The following is a 27,113-nucleotide window of genomic DNA, read 5'->3' on the forward strand; positions in this document are numbered from 1 at the left end:
AAGAAAGAAAATCCCTGACCAGGCCATAGAGCTGAGTGACTGGTCTTTGTTTCAAGAGGGCCTGCCCTGAGGAACAAGGGCTTTGAGCACAATGTCCATTGTTTAAATGATAGGCATGAAATGAGTGTGAGTTTCTAACTGCACCCCTATCTGTGGGCAAGGCTATTAGACTCAGTTACTCCCACCTCCTTCAACGGGGAACAAATAACACTCACTGTTTAAAAGCACTTTGCAAGCTCTTAAATTAAGAGATACTTTAAATCATACTTTGCAGATTGAGAGAACTGTATTATTCAGCTGAGAAACTCTTTGATATTCAAGTTTTATGATGGGTTTTCTTTTGTGAGCCAAAATATCATAGTGCTGAAAAACAGAAGTGCTTTGGGGAGTTTTATGAGTATTTATCCCTTACAATCACATCTACCAACACAGAGTTCTTTCATGGTGGAAGTCCTGACTGTTGGTAATTCGTTAAAACCACGTCTAAATAGGAATGCTGGGGACAGTTTAAGCTGAATTAATAAATATGTAATAGAGATGTAAACCCCAGCATGAACACTCGTGAGAGTGAAATAGCCTAGATTTGCAAATCAATTAAGCTAAAGCCAACAAGTGAACTTCCTATCCAAATGACTACCCATACTAAGGTATCATATAATTTAACATTTACAGAAAGAATTTTTGGTCTATTGCTTCTATGTCTTATAGTTCACAGGCATGGCCCAAATAGCTCATTAAAACACTCTAGGCAAACTATGAAATGCCCATCACTAGTCAAACACCCACATTTAAGTCTTGCAGGCTGTTATTGCCTACAAAGAGGTACCCTGTTGGAGACAACCAGATTCCGAAATATAAAGAGCTTGAAAATCCTATAGCTGGAAGCTAATGAAGTACCTATAGCCCAGGTGATACAGTTCTGCCATCATTAATAAGGGCTTGTCTGCACTTACACTTCTGAAATCAAGTTCATCAATGGATTCATGCACACTGATGCAGACAGAGGAATTTGCATTTTTACCTCATTATTGTCCAGCTAACATTTGATTTCATAAGAGTATCTGTGCCTTACTGGGAATGGTGAGTGTCTGCAAAGGACCCGTCACAATTCCACCTTCACAATTTTGCAATATTTGGCACTCCTGAAGGAGGCTGCTGAGAACATTCAAGTACACCCTGAAAACTTAGTGACAAGCTCATTTCCTTGGCCTGCTGCTTTTCCTCAGCTTATTAGCAGGGACTGAAGCACAGGCTTACAATATTCCCAGAGAGGATGAATTCTGAAAGGCAGAGATTTGCTTTTGTTACTAATACCTGGGCTTATTTGAGGGACATGCGTACCTGCTACTTCAAAGAGAAACAGTGCTTTTCTTTGAAGATGATTTCAGTATCAGAACTGAAGGTGAAAGCAAAGTTGGGAAATATACAGAGGAAAAAGAGGTCTGGAAGAAGCTGCTTGGCACACACGGCACTTACCGTTCTTTGTCTCTGTCATCTTTACCCAGAGAAAGATCCCTCTTCTCAGGCTCGCGCTCCCGCTCTCTGTCTCTGTCATGGTTTGTCACTGAGGAGCTCCGCTCCGAATCTGTCGGCTTGGGCCACTGTGGTGGTGTTGGGAAGGATGGTGGGGTCCGATGGAGTCTATTCCATGGCTCATGGGGATTATTAAAATTCTGCAGGTTTGGGCCATCTTTGTGGGTAAAAATGTTGTTGTGAGCTAGAATAACAGGGGGAGGAGGAAGCATTAAAAATAGTTCAAACCACACAATTCCATTTAAATTTTGCACTACGCTAATTACAACCAGAACTGCCCTTTTGAGACGTTAAGATGAAGCTAATGGTGTGGGGGAGCTACTAGCAGGTGGGAAGAGACACCTCCAACACTGGCTGAAAGATCCACCAGCTCTTTTTAAGACTACTCGCGGAGGAAGCTTTAACTACACATCCATATAACTCAAGAGATGACCAAAAACACCCAGCTTCTCTTGTCCCCCCACCCCAACAAGGGTTCCAGCACAAAAGCAATGCTCTTCCTCAACTCCCCTCACTGGCAGAAACTTCAGCAGTTGTAGGTTGAGGCTGAAACAATCAGCTGCCTGCAGCTGAGCTTTCAGGGACGTTTTTGTTACAGAAATCAGACCATTTAGTGGTATGAATGTATGTGTGTGTGTTATATAAAAAGCAGAGCTTGGCTGTAGGCTTTTTAGAACAGTCACTTGATTTTCCTCCATTAGTTTTCAACTGATTCCTGTTGCACCACGGGATGCAAAAGCATGCTCTCTGACTTGTGGCTCTCAAGCATGCCTTGCCTACAAGTAACGTGTTTTTAAAGTAAATCATTTTAGACAGGTAATTTAAACTTCAGACAATGGTTACAGAGAACATCTACACAGTGATTTAGGAGAAATATCAATAGCTGTTCCACTGTGTATCTTTGCTGTTGAAGGCTGCTACTTTCCATGCACGTAGGGTAGCAGAGCGCAGAGTCCTCCAGCTCTAGCACCTCTAGGAACACACAAGGTAACACTCTTCAGCAGTGAAGAGACACTGAGCACGGCTATCGATACGTGTGACGTGCAGAAAAGCTCCCACCGCAGAGACCTGGAAATCTTAGGTGCAGTGTTTTCAGATAGCAGAATGGAGGTTAGGAAACAAACTTCTTTAAAAACTACCACCAGCTGCTGTAAATATTAGCATGTGGCTTTTCTGGAAGGGATGTTTGTCTGCAGTAACCCAGCCAGTACTTACTCAGAGCATGACTGCCTAATCCTCCAAAGGCATTGCTGCCTAAGTTCCCAAGGCCGCTGAAGGTGCTTGACCTGCTAAATGGATCTGGAAAGGCAAACAGGGATTTAGCAGGCATTTAGCCAAGAATGTTGGAGAATGAAACGCACCCCTCCCCTTCTTAACAGTCTGAATCCAAGTAGGATTAGGCCAGACTTTAAGCTGATCCTTCTCATTGCAAGGTTCTTTGCACAGAAAATTCCCAGCATGTTAAAATGGAGAAGGGATTCAGTGCTCACTCTGCAAACAGGTGCCGTAATAAACTTTTGTATGCCAGTCAGAGGGGAGCTAGAAATTAAGGCCTAATAGCTGAAATTAGGGTGGCTGCTGCTGAACTATAACTCTCATTCCTCATCAGGAGTAGTAATAGTAGAAGCATTGCAATTGCCTTGAACAAACCACCTCAGCAGGGTCCTTGGTCAGCACGCTGAGGGAATATATCGTTTCACTGTTGTTTTTGTGTACAACTTTTTGCCCTCTGTATAATGGTGGGTCAAGACAGTCCAAAAGTAATTGCTATGGACATACATCCTAGAAACACCAACTAGCCTGTGGGCCTATTTGTGCTGAAATCTTCTCCCACAAGAGCTTATGGTGGAGGAAATGATAGCTTATCATTTAGGTGGAGGAAATGATACTGTGGTCTTAGTTGCTACGACAAGGAGATGCGAGGTCTGTATCCTCTGAGGCAGACTATGATCTTAGCCTTTCTAGTTGAGCAACCAACTATTTGGCTTATGCTAACTGCCTTATTATAAGTTTTGCCTTTTTATTTTTTTTTCTTATAGGCATCATCATCAGAACAGGTTCCACTCTGAGCAGATATAGCCTGACTCAGGTCTCCATACTGCAGAGATGGTTATTCATTAAAATATACCAGCATACTCAGATTTCTTTTCCTAGCAGTGATCAGTGAACAGCTTCCCATTCTGCTTTTTGATTGTCCCTTTAAAATCTTTAACTTGTCCTGTAAGCAACAGGAGGTGAAGCACTCTCTGCTTCCTCACAGATATTCTTGTATTAAAGATATCAAGGCAAATAATGCAAATCACTTGCATTTTTAAGGAAACAGCTATTTGTTTATTTATTTTTAAATAGTTGTTGTTGCCTCTCCACTTTGATAGAAGGTAGTTGAGTGACTCTGTAGAGGTACAGTTGATTTTGACTGAATGTTCAGGAATTGATGTAAACATGGGTACTTGCAACAGAAAAAAGAGTCTATTGGGTCACATGGCATGTTCCATTTACTGATTGGATGAATGTTACTAAAACATTAATCAACAGAGCTTGAACTTTAATTGACAATGAGCTGCTTGTGAGCTTTGAGAATGAGGAAATTTGAGAAAATCAGGCTCTGCTGACTGCCAATTAGGAAACAGAAAGACAGGCAAAATGTGCAGAATAGCTATTTGCCAGAAACTGTTCACTGAAGCTGAAAAAAGAACTTAGCCAAGAACTTATCCAGGTGAAAAAAGGTATGGGAGGAGCCCATAAAACCATGGTACCTTTGAAATAAAATTTCCACTGTTTCCCTGGGCAGCAGAGAAGAGCTCTACACTTAAGATTACTGCTTTTGTGAAGTCTCCCACTGGTGATGGACTTGCCCCTTCTGCATGGCCCTCTCTCCTAGCAGCAAAGAAGTTTCCCAGTTCTGCTGCATGCCCTTGGGATGTGGAGATCAGCGGGTGTGCTGGGAAAGGTGGCGTGGATGGGAGAGCTTCCTAGTTAGCTGCTGGATCCTGAGACAGTTTAAGCCTTTCTTCTGCTGGAGCTAGAGTGCCTCGGGCAGAACCGAGCCGGAGAACAGGGAAGGGAGCAGAGGAATAAAGGTGAAGGCAGCATTTACTTACACTTACCTGCCAAGTGGTTAGTAGGCAGGAAACTGCTGTGATGAGGTGAAGGACCAAACGGGGTGGTGGCTGGATGTGTCGCACCTGTGAGAACAAGTGCCCTTGTTAGTCCAGTCGCAGGTTAACTGGCTGATACAGAGATCTGATCAGCAAATTCAAGAAGTGGGTATAAAAGATAGCAGAGGACAGGGAAAACCCCAGCCCTAGCTCAATGAGCTACAGGTACAATTTCTCTAAACGCTCTTTAAAGCAGTTTGTCAGGGCTGGGGGGCAGGAGACCTTGCACTGAATGTTGCCACTCACCTGTACTAATGAGGAAGTTAATCTCTTTGTTTGGCATTATCATTCATTACTCCGTGTTTACAAGGAAAAGGGTCACTCTAGGTTATGGGCCCAGACAGACAGTGCTATGAAGTGACTGATTAGAGCAGTTAATGACAGACACACAGGGAGCATCAATCATGCCTCTCCCGTGAGATCTCCATCAACACTCACATCTGTCTCTGCATCCACAGACTCCCTCGTGTTTTTACTTCTTTCCCAGACACTGCTCATTGCCATGGTATCACATCATCTTGCTGGGAATTAACATCACTGCTTAACACATTGAATTGCATTAGGTTGAGACAAAGGGAAAGAATGGGCTGAAACAAGCGACTTTGTCCTGTATTTCAGGATGACCAGGTTCATGCTCAGATGGGCTTCAGAAGGGAAAACCAGTGCAGAAAATGGGAGTCGCTTCCCCTGAGGGCAGACACACGTCTGACTGAAGAGGCTGGTAAACACATCCCGGGAAAAGCACTAGTGTCACCCTTGCAGGGACACAGAGGGTTTGGAGGAAGACTGACTCACACAGCCCTTGCACATGAGAGTGAGGCTGAGGAATCTCTAGCTGTGGTTGGGTCTGGCACCGTGCATTAAGAGCAGTCCAGACACTTTCAGGATGCACCTGAAGACGAGTTCTGAAGATGTATGTTTTGGATGTATGCACCAAAATGTTTCTGTGGCTCCAGTATTCCACTGACTAGACAGACTGCAAATGTCTGGAATGCAAATGTCCTTCTGAGGCCTTCTCCATGCTAATGTTTCTGCTGCTGCAAACAAAGCAGAATTACCAACAACCATAACTTTTGGATGCTGCCTTAATGTAACTGCAACTTCTTATTCCTGTGCAGAAAGCAAGATCTGCCACACACACAGATTAAACAAGCTGTCCCATTTTGTTAGAAACTAGTAATACCAGGCAATGACAGAGGCAGCACTTTCCTGAAGACAGGCTAAGTCATGCGAAAAATAGACCAAAACCTAAATAAAGCCTTTGGATGTCACTTTTCAATGCTCTTCTCCTTGCATACTTGGAAAATGTATTTTGTTGTAAAAAGGTTAACTGTTCTTGTGACTGGGGAAGAACAGGAGCAAAAAGCAGCAGCTCCGCAGGGCACGAAGTGGCTCCAGGCCCGCTCCAGCTCACTGCAGGGGCAATGGCTTCTGTGGCCATGATTTGTGGGGGAAGGAAATGTTTCCCCCTTCAAATCCACACCTGGCTCTGTTCACAAGGCAAAATCACCAGCCCTAGCACAAGTAGGACACCCGAGAGATGTAGTACAATATAAGGTCACAGCCAAAGCAGAGGGAACAGAGGGAAGAAATCAATGTACACAGGAGGAACAGCAACCAAACACAGCTCATTCCCTCCTCTTTGAGATAAGCAGGATTTTGCCCTAGCTGGGGTTGGCTCTGGTTACAGGGCTCAGTAACAGGAGGTCACTGCAAAATGTCCTGATGTGCCCAGAATGCAAACAGACCATAAAGCAGGAGAGGGAGAGAGCCACAAGTCCCTCACCAACTCGGGCACCACAAACCTAAGTAGCCAGAAAATGAGTTAAGGAAACTTAAGAGCAACTACAGCAACGAAACCTCGAGTTATCTATAAACATTCTGACGGCTCCAAAGCTCCAAGACGGATGGAGACTGTCATCTTTCTAATCCTTTAAGATTTCAGAAGGTGTATAATGGATGGGAGATTTCTTTAAAGGAGACGGCTTACAAACTCAACTACACAGGCCGATAATAAAAAATCCTCTGGAGAAAGCCAGCAGCAGCATTGCAGGCTGTCAGGTAGTTATTAAATATAGCGTCTGCCAGGCAGCTCAACATCCGTCCTGAAGACAGGTGGCCCTAAGATAACTTATGTCTCCCACAGTAACTAGGCAGTGCAGCAGAACCAATGAGTCACATCAACCACGAGCTTGTTCGATAAGGTGAAAAGAATGCCTCAGATATTGCAGAGTGCAAGATTTATTCATCTGTGTTACTGCTGCAATGTTTGTTCACTTTGATAGCACTCTTTACCTAGATTTACTGTGTGATGGCTCTTGTGATTAATATACTCACAGGCCAGTTGCTGTAAGGATATCTATCTGCAGCAAAGGCAAAATTTTCTATTGATTTGCCTTCTTTAACCAACCTATCTCATATTCTTTCCCCTCTTGCTTTTATGAGCAGAGAAGCAGACCCTGCTTGCATCTTCAAAAGAGAAAAAGTTCAAGATACCACCTGGACTGGTGCTAGATTCAACAGCCTGTTTTTACCTCTTATGGTATGCAATGTTCAATAGTAAAACCACACGTGAAACAAGACTCTTGTAATGAGAACACAGGACAGACCAAAACAGTGGAAGCAAACAGCTGCAGTAGGGTGGCCCCTACCATCTAAGTGTCTTCACAGGCACAAAAATACAGGGCAGCATCCTACAATACACACATATTATCACATATTATCAATACCAGCTATCTATGGTGGAAACTTCCATCTATGTTTAAGAATTTCCATCTATAGATAAGGACTGAAACACGGACTGGATCAATAGTGGAGTTCCTGAAGGCGATCTGATACCTGCACTTCAGTCTCAGATCTCACCAAGGTTTCAGCTTGATTCTAATCTGTCAGTTTTCTGTGACGTTTGAGACAAAAATTGTAACACTTCTATCTAACCTCAGTCATTTCAGCAGCATTGAATCAAGGCTGAACGTGACCGTGTCTACAGTCTGAGTTTGAATGAGAAAGCAGTAATTATTTCCTCAATATACTGGAAAGCAATTGATCAATGTAAATCGTAGTTCTTTTTTTTAAATTCAATATGACATTTTAAGCTTTAGAGGTGTGAAACATAGGGGGATTTTACATTTAGAAAACAGCTTTCACAAATACATTTTCTGTGATATTTGTCAACATTTGTTGACTTTTTTTTTTTGCAATAACCCACACTTTCAGAAAACAGAAATGTGGTGGGTGGAGGAGCTGAGAACAACAACATGGCAAATATAAAGGAAAGAAAGAAGCCAGTGCCATTTTCAATTCTGTGCAATGGAAACATTTTGAAGCTTTTTTTCAAAATTGCTTTATAGAATCACTCTACAGCCTATTAGCCAGGCACATAAAGACCAGCTGCACAGACACACTGTGGAGGATCAGTGACACTCAGAGGAATCTGCATTAGAGGCGGTGGACAGAGCAGAGCCCAGGGCTCCTCTCTTTTAGCAGTCCAGTTCAGATGAGTTCCTAGTGCTTCAACATTCCTGTGTAGCAATCTTGACTCCTTCAATTACACAGCTGCAGAGACACACACTTAATACACTGGCTGTTTTCTGTGACAAATGCTGATCCTCCCTTACCTGTGGTTGAAAACAGCGGCCTGGCGAGATCCTGTGGATAATGGAAGCCTGGAAACACCCCAGGGGCGGGAGGTCTGCTGAACAGGTCGAGTTTACCACCTATCTCTAGCTTGTGGGGATCCAGCTGCATTTGCTGTCAAATGATACAAAAGCAATCTCATTATACATTTCCTTCTTCTTTTTTTTTTTTTTCTTTTATGGGAGAAAAAGAGAGAGTTCAGGCTCACTCCTGCTTAGTACTGCCAGGGAGAGTTAGTAAGAGTGACAGCAGTGCCTCTGCTCACGTAGCACCGCCAGGCTCTGACAGCATCTCTCAGGCCACTTAGCTCCAGAGCCTCTCAGCTGCCTGCCTCATGCACATGGATGAGGCCTGAGGAGAGCCCGCAGCCGCTCGCGCGCCCCATGCAACGCGACGCGCCGAGCGCGCTGCGCCCCGGCAGCCTCCGCCTGACAACAACATTCTGCAGGCTGAACGCTGCCGACAGCAGCCTGGAGAGTTGGATGAAGGACTCGTCTGTTTTGCTACTCCGATTTGGAACGAGATCTTCCTAGGCTATGCCCTTCCTATACCTAGTGTGGCTCAGGATGAAGACGGGGGAGAAGAATGAAGAAAACTGACTTCGAGTCTCCTCCAGAGGCTATTTTTATCCTGCCCCTGAAGAAGCCCGCGCTGTCAGACTGAGGAACTGGGCCTAAGTTGACAAGGTAAAAGTCTCTTGATAAGTATGCAGCTTAAAGATGATACATTTGATTATTAAAAAAAAACAACATGCACTAATTGTAGTGTACTTAAACAAAAAGTGTTCTTTAGTAAAGCAACAAAAAATTATAGCAGGAACTCTGAAAAAAAATCACTGTGGAAGTCATGTTATCTGCACTTCTGCCTAGCACAGGGAGCCTTGAGCCTATACCAGCATGTGGTGTCCCTATACCTTGTTACTTCTTGAGTTTTAAATCCCCTCCCTCCGCCGCCCATCAGCACCGCAATGCAGCAAACCCAACACCCTCTGACACAGTAACTATCACTCTACTCGCCTGCTCCATGTTTTGTAAAATGCTCTTCACCATATGGGTCATTGCATTCTGAATAGGATACTACTCCATATTGCACAGAAGGTACTAATACCAAAGGGAAATGACACTAAACATGTACGCTTTGTAAAGAGCTGGATTTGGGGCAAAATTACCCTCCCCTCCCTTTCTTCTCTTCCTCTGGCTGCATACTTAATATCTATGCTCATTTTGCTCCCCTTCAACACAACTCCTCGGCCCTCCTATAAATTTTACAGTTGCTACAATAATTATTTAGAGACTGAAAGTGCTAGTTATAGCGCTTCAGAATCACCACCAGTGACTGATTTCCGCTCATTAGTCTCTAATATATAACCTGCAAGCCAAAAGACTTGGCTTTGTTCCATAAACGTACCTTTATCTTTTGCTGGTGATGGTAGATCTGCCAGGCAATCTGTACATGAACCGCACACCACTTTCCGGGTTTCTGTAATGGAAAACACAGGAATTCAGATTAATTGATATGCAATTCAGATTAATTGATATAGTCATAAACTACATCAGATAGACTGTCCCATTTCCCTTACTGTTGAACAGATAGTTAAGCAATGAGAACAGCTGATTACTAAAATGGCACAGTATCTGATCTACTTTTTTTTTTTTTTTAATACTGCGACTAATTATGTTTAAATTAAGAAGGAAACAGACAGGAAGAATGTGGGTTGCACAGAATCCTCCTTGTCTCACAGAGACCTGAGATCCCCACCTTCTCCTTTCTTATGCGGCCATCCCTGTATGTATACTGAAATAAATGGCAACAAAGAACACTATGCCTTGCTTAAGAAAAAGCAACTTATGGTTGATAATTGTTTATCAAAAGAACCCTATTCCTTCACTCCTGCCGCACTGGGTTTGCAGGCCAGGTCACACGTGGTTATTATGACTACCTGCATTTGGGGAAGAAAAGGGTACGGACAAACAATCAACAGCATAAAAAGAGCCACAACAGAGTGAGTTGCTGTTCTTCAGCCGAGCTGTGGTCCTGACTTTAAGGTGTTTTTGTGGCACATTAGGAACACAAATAAAACACGCTATCCTAAGTCACTGTGAATTTGGTAACTTGTTGATGTCTGTCCATGCTCATAGTCATTTATTTCCGTGATCTTTGCTTCATACTGTGAACTATTAATGCACATAAATGGATGCAAAACAAGGTTGGGATTTAACCTGAATGTTATTAATCAGAAGCAGCTAAGAGCTAACTATGACATTTTGCTTTAAATAAAGGATGAGCCTGAATTTTTCTACTTGACATGTTAAATTTCAAAAACACACGAACACTATTTTAGAATATATATATATGTATGTATATATATAAAAAAAATCCCCCACAAACCTTACTTACTCTTACTGGAGGCCTGTAAGGGTCTGACACCTATGGAAAGAACACAGAAATAAAACAATCAGCCTTTCTAAAACTAGCCAATATACAGAAAGGTGGGGAACTTCCTTCCTCTGAACAAGCAAAAGCATTTATAAAGCAATGTTCCAGAGAAGTCCCCTGAGATGCAGGAAACCCAAAAGGCTTAAAGGAGGCTTAAAACTTCTCTTTCATTCCTTGCACTAAACTCAGCAGAATTTTATGATAAACAAAGCAGTTTCATGCCAGCAACTGAACAGTGCCCGTGCTTTTCTGAACCTCATAATCATTCTGAAATGGACTGTGTAAAACCTACTACCCTCCAAGCAGAGCTTAGGGAAAAGACCCCAAAGGGGTTTCCTGCCCCATTTCCCTTTAATTTTGTTTAAACAAGTCAGTCAAACTCCTTGTATTCACACACTGGTGGAGGCTACTGTTGTCTCACCAGAAAAAGAAATGTGTGTCCTGACTGCACATTCAAAGTCCAGAAGGCCAGTTTTTTCATCAAATGCTCTCTCCTTTCCTTCTAAGCTATCCCTGTGCTCACTGCAACTCCAGACAAGCTCAAAGGAAGGTTATATATTGTTGCCTACCCCCGGAGTCTTCTGCAGAAGAGTGTGGTGGACTGTGCCTGGTCTGCCTGCTACATCAATAGGGTTTGAAGTCTGAAAGACAAGAACAGAGTGTGAGTAACGCTGTGTGATACCAGCGGTACATTTAACATCTCTATCTGATGTTAATGGCATTAATTAGTCCATGTTTGTACTGTGCTTTGAACATGCTAAATGTTATCTCTTACTGACAGCCAACAGCATTTAACCACTGTGTCATCTATTATTATTTAGTAGCAGTAATAGTATTACAGCAGCACCTCTAAGCCCCAGTTGAAATCACAATCCCATTGTGCTCAGCATGTGTAAATGGATGGGAAGAGACAGCCCCTGCCTCCCAAAGCTTGTTCTTTAGACAAAACAGGCAGAGAGCAGGAGAGGAAACAAGAGAAGTGGACTGATTTTCCCAGTGTTTCAGGCAGCAGTTGGTATCAGAGTCAGGAACAGAGCATCTCAGGTGTTCCTGTCTAATATCTCAAGTACTGCACTGCGGTCCCTCTCTGACTGGGGCTAGGCAATACAATAGTTAAAACAGCAACAGTCCATCTATTTGGCTTGACAAGGCACAATGAGAAACCTTAGAAGGTGCTTGTGGGTCTTTTATAGCTTTGCGTTGTTTATCCCATCATTTTCCAGCAAGAATTAAACACCTCATTGAACAAATCCCTGATCCTCCTCCTCCTCCGGATCCCACCTGTTGCCTTCTTCTCGCTGATCCCCAAGAACTCATTCGTTTTCTCATTCTGGAAGTCATCAGTCTCCCACTCATGGTGCAATTGCACCTGGTGCTGCCAAACAGCTGAGTGCAAAGGGGCTAAACCTAATTCCCCCACTTGTATTTTAGTCCGAATTGCAACAGATTGCAAACGGTCACACTGCACGAGGACTGAGTAAAACGATGGGTGTGGGGGAAAAGATTGGTTTTAATTTGTCTAAGGCTACATAACTTCCAGATTCATTAAAAGGAGCATTCTCATGTATGTGGGTAAGTCAACAACCCCCCCAGGCAGATCTGTGCTCTCAGGGTCTGACAGCTGAGGTATATATAAGGTGGCAAATAAGTTACAGCTATCATACAGACAAGACTTTTAAGATCACAACATGTTAATGGCATGGTGTCATCCTGTCCACTTATTCCCTGGAGAAAGATGTAAATGTTTCCTCCGGCAAAGTAAACCGAATCCTTCTGACCTTTTCAAGTCCTTCTCTTGTGAGAAACGGCCTTTGGGAAACTCACTGAGCAGTTTACCGTCAGCCTGGATTTATGTGCGGTGGATTTACACGCGCAGCTGTAGGCAACGGACACGGGAAGGGGAAAACAAAACCAAGGCCTCTGCTTTGGAAGGCAAGGAGTGCAGGGTTCAGCGTGCCAAAACCAAAGCATCGGGTGTGTAGCGATTATGGAGGCTTTACTCAAACAGCCTGGGAGGGAGCGAGAATGGAAAATGGTGCAGGAACAAGGGCTGGAGTGGCTTTGTCCAGCAGCTCAGCTCCGTCTCCTCTTAAGAAAACGGAAAAACATGTGCCAAAGTGGTGGCAGATCCATTTTGCAACCTATTCTTTCTTTTTTGAAGGTTAGATTCCATGTAAATATGGCACTGCCTAGAGCTGGAGTGGTGTTAGTGATTAACCATGGTATCAGAGTGCGACCTTGTGATGTTTAACCTCAAACTAGCAACTGTTGTATGTATGTATCATTAAAAATAAATTAAAAGCTAGTTTTATTACGGCACTTAGAACTGTTAAAAAATGTAAAGACTCTGTGATCGCTTTTTCTTTCTCGCTATGTAACTGTTTCTCTTTGGTCTAATGTTTTTTTTTACAGTAAGATGGTATCTATAAGGCACTGTAATGAAGATGGAAACCAAAAGAGCACACTATCAGTACATCAGAAGCTCCTCATTAAGAGCAGCTTTATAACAAAACCGAGCCCTATTTCAACGCAAGCAAAATTTTGCCAGTTCCACCTTATTTGTGCAGCTCCTTTTCTTGTGAAGAGCTGAGATCCTGACAGCCTGGGGTCCGCAGGGACCCCCTGGCATTCTTCACAAGAACGGCAACAATTAACTTTGGCAGACAGACTCCATCAAGAAATAGCGACACTCTGTCCCTTCTGCTCCCTCTGCTTAGGTGTAACTGTTATTCTGCCATGCCTGTATCCATTGCACGCAGAATCCGTGTTGAAAAAAGCCCTTTTGAAGGCTTGGCGACTTGCAGTGTGTCTAGAAAATAAAAATCTGAGGCATTTGATGGGCACTGAGGAAATATTCTAGGTTCCATTTAAAAAATGAAATTAAGTGGAAGGGTTGCATGAGGGCCTTATTTGCAGTGGTGCCTAATTACTGACTTCCACCGACACCAGCAGGGCTGCTAGGTAAGTACACAGCCCTGTGCAGCGTGGCTACAGAAACGACTTCCAAAGGCAGCCAGGAAAAACATGGGTACAGTGCTGGTTCCTAAACACTCCCAACACAGCAGCAGAGTTCTAGGGAGATACAGTTTGAAATAAGGAAATTTAAAAGCATGTAAGGAAGCCAAACACACCACCTTACAAATGGAGTAAATGCTCTTTTTTTTAATGCTATATATCATCTATTGTGTTTGGATGTATTTAATTCTTTTCACACATTTAAATATATTTAATAAAATGAATACATTTGAGAGGGAAAAAAACCCTGCACACTTCACTGAAAATGTGGTTATCATGGCAACATTTCCAAATGCCAATCAGTGCTAGTTGTAATGACATGTTGCAGTGGCAGTGCACCTTTCAAACACACTAACTCAAAGGAGCTCGCAGGCATTAATCAACCCTTATAAAATCCACTGCAGGGTAATTTTATAGAGGAGGAAGCTGCGGAACAGGAGATTTAAGCAACTTGCCCAAGGTCAGACAGTGTTGGAGCTAGGGATGAAAATTCAGCTCCTTCAAACTACTCTACCCACATAAAACAGTTTCTCCCTATTGTTCCCGCACTTGTACAATAGATCTCTCATTTTTACTGGGAGAAAACCTGATGCATCCGATGTATCTTTTGCAATCTCGAACTATTAATTTATAACATGATTTGGGACTCATCTGTCTATATTAGCTGTAAATATTTCAATCAAATAATGCATTTGCCTGTATGTATCTCCTCCAGTTTCAGCTGACCTCCCAAGTGAACCCTTATGTCTTTTTCCCATGAGCAGCCGCTAGTGCCAAGAGCAAATGTGCATTAGTGTTGGCTGCTCAGTGCAGAGGATGCTCACAGATCTGTGGGGTGATTGCTTCCAACCCTACGTTCCACTTCTGCTAGTTAAATCATGTGCTATAAAATCACCAGAGACACAACTCTGAATACAGTTTCGCTCCCGGCAAAAGAACAAAGCCTGCAGAAGAAGAAGTTTGTACCTTCGGTTGAAATGCTCCCTGAAGTGACCCAAAGGGACCTGAATGTGGAAGCATGGGTGGCATTCCAGGCATTGCTGGAGGATAGGTTGGAAAGAACTACAAAAGAAAAAGAGATGCTTATGTCACAGGACAACTTGAACAATAACGGAGGTAGGTGCCAAGCTTGGCACCGGCAAAAGTAGCACTGTGTCAAATGAGTGCCACAGTGAAAATGTACACTAAATTTGCATTTTTTTTTTAAGAGCAAAGCCAAAACTTTGAAAAATGTGCTTGTCTGATGGATTTTCTTGATAATGCATTTTCCTTGAAAATAACTAACCAAGTGTGCCTTTAGGACTGGTGGAACTACTGTGGGAAGCATAGAGCATTCACCATTCTAAGAGGAATTGGAATAATTTGGTTTTGTGTTCATTTTTGGTTAACTGTGCATTTTTCTGCAGTAGCAAACGTATCAATCCTGATTTGAAATGTGACCTGCTTTCACATTCAAAGCAAAAAAAGAACCACAAGATGCTGTATTACACACTAACTACAGGTAACATGCACACCACCTTGTAGTTGTGTGGGCCGGGTTAAGTTTGCTTAGGTCCCTCCTGAGCACATACAGCAGTTTTACAGGTCCCAGAACATATAGAGTTTTTTGTGCGTTGGAGCAGAGGGAGGAAGAAACCACCAGTCTGACTTACTCCTGTGACCTGAGCAAAATCTTGTGAAAGAGCCATGCACGTCGGGCTGCTGCACTGTGAGAAGCACCAGTGGCAAAGACACTGCAGGGACCGCGGGCTTAGCAATTCCTGCGCATTCGCTGCCATCCCAGGCACAGCAAAACAGAGCCGCGGCAAAAACGCAGGAGACAAAGGTTTTTAAAAAAAAAAAGCCCAAAGAAAATTTTCTATCTTAAAAAAATAAAATTGAGACCGAAAAAGAGCGTTAGGAATGAACGAATTGAAACACTACCCAACAATTCAAAACAAGCAAAAGAAGTGCAAGCAGAACCAGTAACAGAAACCACCTAGAAACGTAGAGCACTCACGTTGGAATGTCGAAAGTAAGGGTTGTCTAATTTGGGAGCGTACTTGTCAAACTGGAAAGAAAAGAGAGAAAAAAAAAGGAACAGGTGAGTATGTTTTCCGTAACACAGGACACAGCAGGCTTTTCAACACAGACAAATAATCATGGCCCATCTGTACAACATTTAACACAGCAGAACTGACTGATTATTCTGTATTTGTTCACGAGGGAGCTAATTCCCAGTGCAACTAGAGGTGGGAAGCTCCAGGCCCCCAGCCTGCTCTGGGTGCTATCGAGCCTTGCCGCAGGCTACCCGGGCTCAGCTAGATCACAGACTGGAAGGTGGAGAAAGCCACAGTTTCTAACACGGGGTGGTTGAATCCCTGCTCTCCATTTCCTGGCATCCTGGAAGAGGAAGGATCTGTTTTGGAAGGGGCTTAATGGCTTTAGATGCACAAATCTCTCTTCTAAAAGGGAGTGCTCTGCAGGGAAAAGGTGACTCTTAGACCTCTTCCTTTCACGCATGGGGTTTTAACACCTTCACACATGCAGTCTGTGAGCCCTACTTATTTTTATTGCCATTTGTCCTGTACCACCTTGGAAGCAAAACCAAAGCATGTATACATTGCATTTTAGAACAATCTGTATATTCTGCCGAGCAGGAAGGAGAGGGGAAGTGGGCAGGGAAGGGAGTTCTAGGATCCCACCAAAAGCTGCTTGTTTGGCAAGTCAGCTGCTGTTCCACACTCCTCTATGTGCGGCAGAGTGGATTTGTAATTTCATTAATTACAGTTATTACTGGAGCCATGTCCCCTCCAGTGTAAATACCATAAATTACTAAACACATGCAGCTGTAAATTTCAACGCTCTTCTCTGGTGCTGGGATTAACAGACCTGATCTAGTGGAATATAAGAGGACGTGAGCAGACTATAACAAAAGAGCCTTGCAAACTGTTTTTGCTGTGACGGCGGCCGTCACCAGGGCGCGGGTGGGAGGCAGGGAGCTCTTAGCCGCATCAGGTATCAGGATTCTTAAATAACACAGCGGGTTTCTGAGAAGAATTTCAAGGTTGTTTTCCACAGACCAAGAAAAGAGGGGAAGGTGTTCACACATGAGTACATTGAGCAAACACCTGGGGCTGGACTTGGGGTGGATGGCATTACTTTGATTGTTTTGCTGCTAAGCAGATTACAACCCAACAATGTCATCAAGCAATCAGCAGTGGGAAAGAGAAGTCTCAAAATACTATTTTCCTTGAGTTCTCAGTAGTTCTTCCCAAATGCTGCTTTTACTGTTACTCCCTGCTTTTGCTAATCCTAGCAGAAAAGCACTGTTTTGATACAGTGTGAAACTGAGAAGGGAAAAAAAAGCTGAATCTTGTTCTTTCAACCCAACAAAATAATTGCCAGAAACGGGGAGCGAGCGCATTTTCAAGCCCTGACAAAATCCATTTGCGCCAGATCTCTAACAATTTTCTAACAGCTGCAGCAAAGTCCCATTGTGTTACAAGCAACTCCAATGAAAAAACGCTACAGTGTATTACACGGCTGGGAGGATGTCTCCCTCAAGAAGAACCAGCCACACACAAATGAGCGCCCGTTGATGTAATCAAATAATAAATGCCAAAATCAATATAGATTTGGGAATTAGGAGGAAGAGGGACAAAACTCTAATCAAACAGAACAGATCCTGTATTCCGGCGAGAGCTCTCAGCAAGCGAGTACAACATGTCCCGGAACAGACGAGTGGTGGCCCAGGAACCCACGAGAGGTCTGCGCTTTGTGCCGGAGGGCCCCGGTTTTGTGGAGCCCTTGTTTGTGTGATTTGGTGTGTCATGGCATTGAGCTGGTGTGGCTCTGAGGAGGGGGTGATGGGAATATGCCGAAGGACACACAAAAAGGGGAACTAGAGGGGCTCGGGGGTCTCGAGGAGACGGTATTGGCGGCTCGGCTGCAGCATGGGGGAAGCCGGAGCCTTGGTGTGGTGGCTGTGGACGGAAAGGGGGTCCCTCGGGAGTGCAGGGTCTGTCTCTCCGGGCCCCTGTCCAAGGACAAGGACCGCACGCCTGTCTGAAATGAAGAGGACTGCTTTTTGACAGAGTGGGTTAGGCTTTTTGACCAGAGACGCTCTACTTATCCTCACATTTTGGGCTGGGGTACGCACCATGGGAGGTGCAGAGGGCGGCATGAGCGGCGTCTGGGGCAAGCTGGATGGAAAAGGAGTGAATGTGTGCTGGTGGGTGTGTTGGTGCTGATGCGTGTGTTGGTGCTGGTGAAACTCCGCTCTCAGCAGCGGCACCGGGCCAAGTGAGGCAGCGGCCCGGTCCGAACTCTGAACCAAAAACCGGTTGTTCAGCTCTTGCCTGAGCAGTTCGTGATCTAGAGGAGAGAGAGAGAGAAAAAAAAAAGACACAGAGGCCCGTGGGCCCGTGAGTTCCACAAAGACGGAGGAGAAAGAGTCAATATTCACCTGGCATTCCCTGTTTCGGCAGGTCATGCTGTGGTGGTTTTCTACGTGAGGACTCATTGGTGGAGGTAAGAGAGAGGCCTGTGACAAAGTACCAATCAGAATCCCCGAATGAGGCTGGCAATACATGATTGGTTGGTTGAATGATATCAACAGGCTGGTATCTAAAGGCAAGAGAGAACACCATGAGTCATCACAGCAGAAAACATCGCGGGGCGGCCGCGCGCGCCCCCCGCCCGCCCGCTGCCCCGGGCCGCCCGCTGCCCCGGCCCGCGGCCCGCGCGGCTCCTCCGCCCCGGCCGGGCGCGCTCTCCGCGGAGGGACTTTATCCCCGCGCTAGCACGAGGCTGGGAAGGCCGGCAGCGCCCGAGGGCAGGAGTGGTTGCCTGGGGAGAAGCGCTACTCACCTGCGGCCGGGGAGGCTTGGGGCGCCTGCGCGCGCTGGAAACGTGCTGGGAACCGCGCGCGCTGCGGCGTTTATAGGCGTAAGAGACCGAGTTTTGGCAAGGTCTGCTCTGCAAGGGGGGAGCGCCGGAGGGGGCGGCTGGTAGCTACCTGCTCGGGCTGGCGGCGTTTCCCAGGGCTTTCTCATGCCAGGTACATGTCCCTCCCCTTTCCAAAAATCACCGGGACATACACACACTGTGACCAAGAATATCTGTCCTACAAACTCTGAAGGCTCTTTTACAAATAGCGTTTTTTGCAATTTTAAGTTTGAATATTCATCAATCCTTTCCTCATTTTCTAAGAGGCTGTAGTTGTCATTTTTTTGTCTCCTTCCAGGGGACATTTCCTCCTGTGACGAAACAAGGAGGAAGAAGTAGCCGCAAGACACTGAAGCGGTTCAGGATCCTATGAAGGTTGCAGCCACACGGAAACAAATGCTCTAGCGTATGACACGGGGGCTCCCCTCAGCATCTTTCTCTGGCAGAACCAAACTAGGTCAAATTTACACACTCTTTGGGATGCTGCAAGACACACACATGCATTTTAGAAATGATCCGACTGAGAGTAACAGGAACAAATGAGCACTTCCCCAGAAATCCCTGCCGGTATCCATTAAAACCTCTGTAATTTTGCCTAAGAATTATCAAAGGGAATCGGCTTTCAAAACATTAAATGCTTTCTAACCTGAGAGCAACCTGGGTTACCAGATGCTGTTGACATACATCCATGCCTGATCCACCTATTTGCTATTGAACTCGCTCAAACCTTGAAGTTCCACCTTTTCCACTGTAACTGCCCTTTTAAAATGCAACAATGAATAAAAGAAGTCCAAAAGAATGGCTGTACTTTAAAGTTTTAGTTCAAAATGCACACGCATTTCTTGCACTAACATATTTAGAGTAGCATTAGAAATGTTGAAATAACTCTTTTTTAGAAGTGAAATGGTTAAGATCTTTAAAAAGAAGCACCCTGATCTGAAATGTCAAGGCCTCTAGTTGCACTTAGAACTCTTCATCACATTGAAAGTCATTTTTGAAAGCAAATTTGGGAAGCCTAAGTCATTTGCTTTTGAGTTACAACGTGCTGCTAAGAGCACATATTGCGGACTGCCACAATTCATATAATAATTAGTACTAACACATGGATAGAAATAGGGAGCACAAAGTACATACACTTGTGCATTAAAGGCTAAGGCACTGAACCAAAAGGCTCTATAATGAATTTTTTCAGGAGCAGGCAAACAAACAAAAAATATAGTGGAAACACTTAGCACCAACACCTAATATCTACTGAAAATATGAGCACAGTTTCAGCTGTGTGTGTGCTTGCGCAAGTGTTTATGCATTTAAATCTGGCATGCCTTAAGGAAACTGAATCCTTCCGTTTGCATCAAGATAATCCCCTCTTTTGTTTCTTTGGAGGGCGAGATAAAGTGAGCAGGCAGCTTTAAGTGCTCTGATATCCCATTTCTTTAAGAGACTTGAAGTCAGACTGGTGGATCTGCAGCTGCCTTCAGCCCTTAACTCTGTGCCACAAATTTGGCCGTTGTAAGGGAAAGGCGAAGGCCTGTAGATGTTTGGAGGAGCTGTGTGGCGCTGGAGAGGCGGTTGTTTCACAGCAAGGATGGAATCCCTGCTGCATGAGGGGTTTGGGCAACGTTAGCATCAGATGTCAGCTCTTGTACCCAGTGATGCCTTGTCCAGGGGCCATATATTCAAGTACATGTACTTGAATGCCCAAAAACCCGTGCTCTGTGTGCACACACGTGGTGACCATGGAAGAAACCTTCACATTCAGAAGAGGAGACACAGAATTGGTGTACTGTCTGTGTGTCATACACACGAGCTAGCCCTGGTGCCCCCAAGGGCAGCAGGCCACAGGAGGGTGGCAAGCTTTTGGTTTCCAAAGGAAGAGACACTATCAAAAGTACATTCTTGATTTTCAGAGAACTCAGTTACTAGCATCAGCAAATGCAGTAGCTTTGAGCTCTGCTTCTGCTCTTGGGAACATGGACAAAAGTGCCAAGGGGAATTTAAAGGAAGAACACTTTTTCTTCCAAAGAAGGAGAAAAACAAGATGAATAAAAGGAGACCTCGAAAGGCCATACCCTCTCTTGAGTGCCTCCTCTACGCTGGTGCTTTCATTGAGAGCACATGTGCACTCAAACAACACAGCCAGGATTATGCTGCTAGCAGCAGTTGGATCCCAGCTCTCCAGGGTTCCTCGGCAATATTGTTTGCTTTTAAGAAACTTATGTGAATGACAACAGAAGCTCCTGGCTATGCAGCGCGCTCTGTATTGATTTTATGATGTGTCAGTTTGCAGGCATTTCATATAATGCAGACAAGAGGCATTTCACTGTCTGCAGGATTAGACGCCCAGACCTTTTGCTCCACTAACTCAGGCCTCTCCTGCTTCTACGGCAGGAAAAATCCTTTTAGTAGCAGCAAGACTTTTACCGTTTCCTGGCAAGCTGCTGAATGTGAATAGGTCACTTGATCTTGCACCTCCTGAAGTTAATGGTAAAAACACACTTGCTTTCAGTGCCTGCAATATCATGCTTTTAGTGAGCACATTGCTATTTCCTTTTGCACTGCTTTCAACGTCTCCATCACAGTAGTTCTTTGCCTTAAACAGGGGAAGCAATGAATAGGTCCCCCACAGTGCTGCCAACATCTTCCCAGCCATGTGGTTGAAATTCTAGATAGTGCCAGGCCCCGTGAAAGCCAGCAGCTTTGGCCTATGTGGTCCTGCTTCTGGCTAGGAGCCCACAGCACTTTTTTTTTTTTTTTGGTCTATCATCATTCTGAAAGCTCACTTTGGACCAATTCATATTTCTTCTTTCCTTTATAGGAGCAGTTCTAAATAATGGGACATTATTTAGCTCCCAGAAGAAAAAAAAGGGGATGCAAGGTCATCAGAATTTTCAAGAGCAAATCTGCCCTCTCCTTTAACTGGCTTCGGAGGAAGCAGAAGGGTACATTTTTTACAGAATGCTTGTCCTGTTTAATCCCTGCTGAGTTAGTTGTAGAGTCAAATGCCAGATCAAAAGGAGGCCCCAGCAAGAGAAAGTTACAGGGAAGTCTCCAGCTGCCAGGGTCTCTTCTAGGAACAGCTGTAGGTTAATGGATAAGCCATAAAAATGGCATTTAGGGCAGAAGTGACAATAGAATGGGGACCAGGGTGAACAAAGGAAACTTTCTAAAAGGATGCAAAGATAATAAGGGCTCAACAGCAGAGCTTGTCAGCTGAGCTGTCCCTGCCTCCTAGAGAAAGGCCAGGCAGCCAGGGACACTCAGAGAGCCTGTGCTCCTGCAGGCACGGAGGATCCCGCTCTGCCGATGGGATGTGCTGCTTGCTGAAGGATCAGCCCAGCGGAAAGGCCTTAGAGGGGCTTCTTATGTGCCCTTCAATTCAAGTGATTCTTTGAGCCCATCAGAAGCAGCTTCAGGTCAGTTCTAATAGCAGCGGCTTCATCAGGGCGAGGAGAAAGAAGGGGAGAATGGCTAATGGGACGTCAGCCCTGTGTTAATCTAAACAAGTCTGAGGACTGGGGAGTCCCACACTGGCCACCTCACACCCTTAAAAGGAGGGTTTTGTTTTAGAAATCCCGTTGAAGAGTTCCCATAGGAAGCTCAGTGCCTACACCTGAATCTCTTGTCTGATCAAGTATGCCCAGGTCTCATAGCTCTCCACTAACACTCCTACAGCTCTAGCACACACTGCCCCAGGGGATGTCTGCATCGCTCTGCTCCACCTGCCTGCCAGCCAGCCCATCTCTCCACATCCTCCAGCGCATGCAAGTGCCACCAGCCTCGGAGGGAAGAGGGGGACCTACCCGCAGGGTGACCAGGTATCACGAGGCTGTTGGTAGGTAACGCTGGTGGAGGTGGCAGCGTGGGTGGGGTGGCGAACATGGCCGGATGGTGCTGGTGTTGGGTCTGCGATCTGAGAGAGAAGTGCGAGGTAGCAAGATTGGAGATGGAGAGGGGCAGAGCCGGGCCGGAGGAATGGTGAGGAGGAATCTGCGGAGACAGCGGGAGGTGCTTCGGGAGGCTGATGCTTGTGGCACTGCTCGCACTGCTGCTCCGGCTGCACGGAGACACACAAGGCAGGGAAGGAGGGGAGAGAGAAAAAGAGAGCCTGTTATAACACACGTCAACATAACGCAAGCACTACACTATCAGAAACAACACAGCTACACAATATTGATCTTCCCAAGCTTATACTTATTTATTTATTTAGGTTGGGATTGAAGAGAGCAACAGATTTTAATGAACTTCCCCTGCAGGAAGAGGCAAGGGTTTGGGTTCTCTTTGATACCTGAGTGGGCTGCAATGCTCAGAGCTGTCTGTGAGCTACTGATGAAGGCCGCAGAGGCAGGTGGATTTTGCACCTTTATTTAGCCTCCGATGAGCCTGCAAATGCCATGTGTGCCCTTGTGACCACAAGCTGCAATTACTGCAGTTCCTTTTTCTGTTACTCTGGGTGGACTGAACTGTGTACTGTGAGTGACTTTGGGACCAATTTATCTCTGCTACGCTGTGTAATATTCACAAGAGCAACCAAACACACACGATTTAAGGTAATATTTTCATAATAAAGATAGCGTCACTGCATTTATTATTATTTATTGTAATTCCCACAATACTAGTATTTGTTGCCATCTGATATATATTGAATAATTTAAAAGTCTTTTAGTCCTAATACTGTGGTGGTGTTTACAAGGTACAACCAAGAGAGAACCTAACCATGACACTGAGAGATACACACTTAGGTGTATTTTGACCCTTGAGCAGCCAAGTACAGGGTTTTATTAGGTTAGTTTTCAAATCTTGATCAATTAATCTACTTCTGGTTTGGGAAACAAGGAACGTTTTCCACCAGCAAAAAGAATATATAGGCTCCAGCTGGTCCAAACTTCTTTAGTTCCAAACTATATTAGCTCCAAACTTTTTTTTTTCTAGAAACTCTCCATATCATTTTCATCCATCCTACTTACTGGACAGACAGTTTAAAGGGCAAGGCTAAGCCTCCCACCAGACCTGCACACTTAATAAACACGTCAAACTGAAGCAGATTTCAGTCTACACGGAAGTGCCTTTCTAATGGGCACAGCATTTTCTAACACAATTAGCCCTCTTCTGGTGCTAGTCTATCAATCAAACGATGATAACCATGAACAAATCACCTGCGTATTTTCAGTGTAAGACTACATGAATATAAACACGGTGAAGTTATTTAAACTCAAACTACTTTGAATTTCTAAGGCCAGAACTGGCTGGTTCCGAGAGGACAGTGTACAACTCTAGCAGAAACTCAATCTAAAAGAACATTATCCCACAGTTATACATGCCTGAATCCCAAAAAGGGAGCATTTACCACTATGTTTCAAATGCAACTACCCCCCACTGCTGTTAAAGCCAGCCTGTGCAGTTGGCCCCAAAGATACAACATCCAAAACATGGAGCATCTCACCCAGAAATGGAGAGCGCTCTTGGCTTGCTTCCCCACTACCCCTGTGCCTTTTGAAACAAGCTCTATCCTGGCAATAGTATAAAAAAAAAGAGACAGGTGTCCCTGCTGCCTACCTGATATTATTGAGTCCGTTGTGGCCCACCTGGTGATGCACTTGGTAGTTGAGAGGTGGAGGGATGTGACTCTGAGGCTGGCTCCGAAGCTCAGGTATTAACTGAGGCTGAGACTGCGGCCGAGGCTGCGGCTGTGACTGCGGCCGCGGCTGCGGCTGCGGCGTGAGCCTGGGTGGTGCTGGTGCTGGAATCACGGGCTCCTTCTTCAGCAGCGGGCTCGCTCGGGCGCTCGACGTGGGCGCCGAGGACGTGGAAGTCACGACGGCCGCTACCGGCTGGGGGCTGGGGATCGGCAGGGCGAAGGGCACGTCGGTGCTCAGCTCCCGGCTCCGCTCTAGCCCAGACACCTTTGGGACATTGGCTGCTTTTGCTTCTGGCTTGTCATTCAAGGTGGGACCTTACAGGGGGAGAAGAAAAAACACAAAGCGCGTGCTGAAAGGCCTGGGTTTGTCTCCCTGCATGGCAGAACATATTCCCAAAAAACAAGTAGTCATGTTTCAGCTCGTGGGAGCCTCGTGCGAGCACTGCTGCTGCAGGACGGACGTGTGTCTGTGCGTCTGTCCTTCTGCTCTCCTTGACTGGCCAATCCATGGTACTTCGTTAGCATGCACAGGGAATACTCAGTTGTCACCAAATGAATGCATGCTACAAAGAACATACCTCCAACTTCTACAGAGCCCCAAGGCTACATACAGTAGGAGTGTGAACATGTCTCGAGTTACTGTGGCAGTGTTTCCTGCTCAATTTAAGTTTTAAGGCTCCATAATAAATTTGTGAACATAAGCTGGGTCACTGAGTCATTTCATTTTCTCAGCTGTCATCCACTGTAATGTACATTATGTTTATGCTCTGCTGCAAGCTAAAACATGCCATGACCCGTAAAGCAGTAGAAAGGGTTAAATGGCTAGAAAGGAAATGGGAAAAGGGAGGAAAGAAGGGAGATTTCAAAGCTAGCAGTATCCAAAAGGCCAAAGACAAGTGAAAGGACCTACATGAACATGATTCAGTTCACAGCATCCCTTTCAATATTATCAGTGTACAACTAACCACAAGCAAAACTGTCCATGGGTTATGAAAATTAGTGTTCACTCGTTTCATGTGCATGCTGAGGTTCTCCATGACATTTCCTACCCAGCCCCTTTCATCATCCACCAGGATGTGCTGGGGGTTTGCTTGTTTTAAGTCGGCTCTTACAGCCATGCGGGAGATGCTACCTACACACATCAGCCTGCTCACAACACCCGCGTGCACAGATCCCACCTCGGAAATCTTCCTGCCTCATCAAAGGACTCCGGCAGTTCCTGAAGGAGGAGGTGTGGAAATTGCAGAGCGCAGCGGCGCGAGCTAATTCTGGCGCCGCACACGGACCGACCGGCCCCGCGCGCGCAGCCTCCGCGGGGACAGCTTGGCTGCTGAGAGGGTTTCCGTGGCCTCAGGGGCCATGAAACCAGAGGAAGGCAGTGATGAGACAAACCCACTATCACAGCAGCTCTTCCTCTGTTCAGAAAAAAACAATCCTGGAGATGGCATCTCCTGCCTTAATATCAAAGTCATCGTCATGTACTGCTCCGGGCTCTGCCTGCACCAGGACCATTGCATTGATTCCATTGTAAGGACACATACATGCATGTAACACACATATTCAGAATGCGGGATGGGGAGGAATGGAAATAGATGGGCTATATTCATCATCTGAAGAAGTCAAAAGGTTTGTGGCTCAAGCCCACAAGCAACTTGAACAGATTTCCAAGCACCAGCACTTTGGCTGGAAGCAGGCACAACTAGCCCTGCACTTTCAAGCACTGTACAAGGGGTACAAGCTTAACACAACATCTGCAAGTCCTAAATTATTCGCTACATCAAGTACAAGGCTAACTCTGGTTTCACTGAATCCCTTTTTCAAGTATGAGTTCATCTATCATGAGTATCCTCGTTTTGAAGATGCAGCTAGACTTGGTTGCAAATTTATTTAGGCTAAGACTTTACGTTTAATATCAAATTCTCATCTCTCCTGTGCAGCTCTGTAAGGCAACCTATGTTCATAAATACTATCTCAGATTCATTGCTAACAATAGAAAAATTGCCATCTACTTTAGTCAGGTCAGGGGTTTGTGCAGTCTGTTTTTCACTGATATTCACAGCTGTAGATTTCACTATTTTTAGGAGCTACCCATTAAAAGCAAATGAGTTTCATTCCTGACCATAGGTTTCCTGAGAACCTATTAGCTCTTTCCATCCAGCAGGCCTCCTCCAACAGAGTTGAACTTCATACCGTGTAATTATAGGCAATGTAATCTAATGGTGTATATTCAAAACACACTGGCACCACAAAAGTTAGTTGAGTAAAAAGTCAATTAGACCCAAAACAAATCAATAACGTCTCGCATTAAAAACAGCTGTTTGACCAGCTTTATGCACAACTATCAATTCCCTGTGGTTTCAGCATTAGTTCTCATTTGCAATATTCTCAAAGCAAAAGCGCGTGGTCCCTTGCTGGCTGAACTGACCCACCAGCTCACTTGTATTCGTTAGTATTAAGACTACATGACTGATTCCTGCTGCCAACTTGCATCTCTCCAGTTACAGTACCATAATGTTTGCTGTGTTTCATTCTTAAGAACAATTCAAGACTTCATGAAAAAAGCCAGATGCTTTTTCTGGGGAACAGCTACAGGCATGACAAAGAACATTCCCTCTCCTTCTGTAGCCATGTTCAGCAAAATCGGATGTATTAGAAAAATTAGAAAGACATGGTGTAAACTAAAGGATAAGAGGGCAGAAGCCCTGAGAGACAGTGGAAAGTCCAAGCACTCGTGACACCTCACAGGAAAGAGCGTGAGTGAATCCTGTTGT

At 45.0% G+C, this 27,113-nt stretch overlaps 1 protein-coding gene across 17 annotated transcripts in view; it reads right to left on the minus strand.

The window, feature by feature from the left end:
• The window catches only part of FBRSL1 (fibrosin like 1), a 484,528-nt gene that overhangs the window by 3,504 nt on the left and 453,911 nt on the right, over positions 1 to 27,113 (minus strand). For 6 of the 17 annotated variants that reach the window (XM_088532476.1, XM_088532466.1, XM_088532474.1 and 3 more), the window contains 12 exons: positions 24,261 to 24,657; positions 22,508 to 22,761; positions 17,899 to 18,134; positions 15,778 to 15,828; positions 14,745 to 14,840; positions 11,333 to 11,404; positions 10,716 to 10,754; positions 9,735 to 9,806; positions 8,309 to 8,441; positions 4,641 to 4,718; positions 2,749 to 2,832; positions 1,477 to 1,717 (listed from right to left, as the gene is read on the minus strand). In XM_088532476.1, the coding sequence (XP_088388602.1) occupies positions 1,477 to 1,717; positions 2,749 to 2,832; positions 4,641 to 4,718; positions 8,309 to 8,441; positions 9,735 to 9,806; positions 10,716 to 10,754; positions 11,333 to 11,404; positions 14,745 to 14,840; positions 15,778 to 15,828; positions 17,899 to 18,134; positions 22,508 to 22,761; positions 24,261 to 24,657 (1,753 nt within the window). Of the gene's footprint in view, positions 1 to 1,476; positions 1,718 to 2,748; positions 2,833 to 4,640; positions 4,719 to 8,308; positions 8,442 to 9,734; positions 9,807 to 10,715; positions 10,755 to 11,332; positions 11,405 to 14,744; positions 14,841 to 15,777; positions 15,829 to 17,898; positions 18,387 to 22,507; positions 22,762 to 24,260; positions 24,658 to 27,113 lie in introns of all 17 variants that reach the window. The other 11 variants (XM_088532480.1, XM_088532481.1, XM_088532469.1 and 8 more) reach the window with 11 other exon arrangements.

Source organism: Tinamus guttatus, unplaced genomic scaffold (genome assembly GCF_059628265.1).
Source record: "Tinamus guttatus ecotype Peru unplaced genomic scaffold, ASM5962826v1 Tinamus_guttatus_pri_ptg000459l, whole genome shotgun sequence".
Lineage (NCBI taxonomy): Eukaryota > Metazoa > Chordata > Aves > Tinamiformes > Tinamidae > Tinamus > Tinamus guttatus.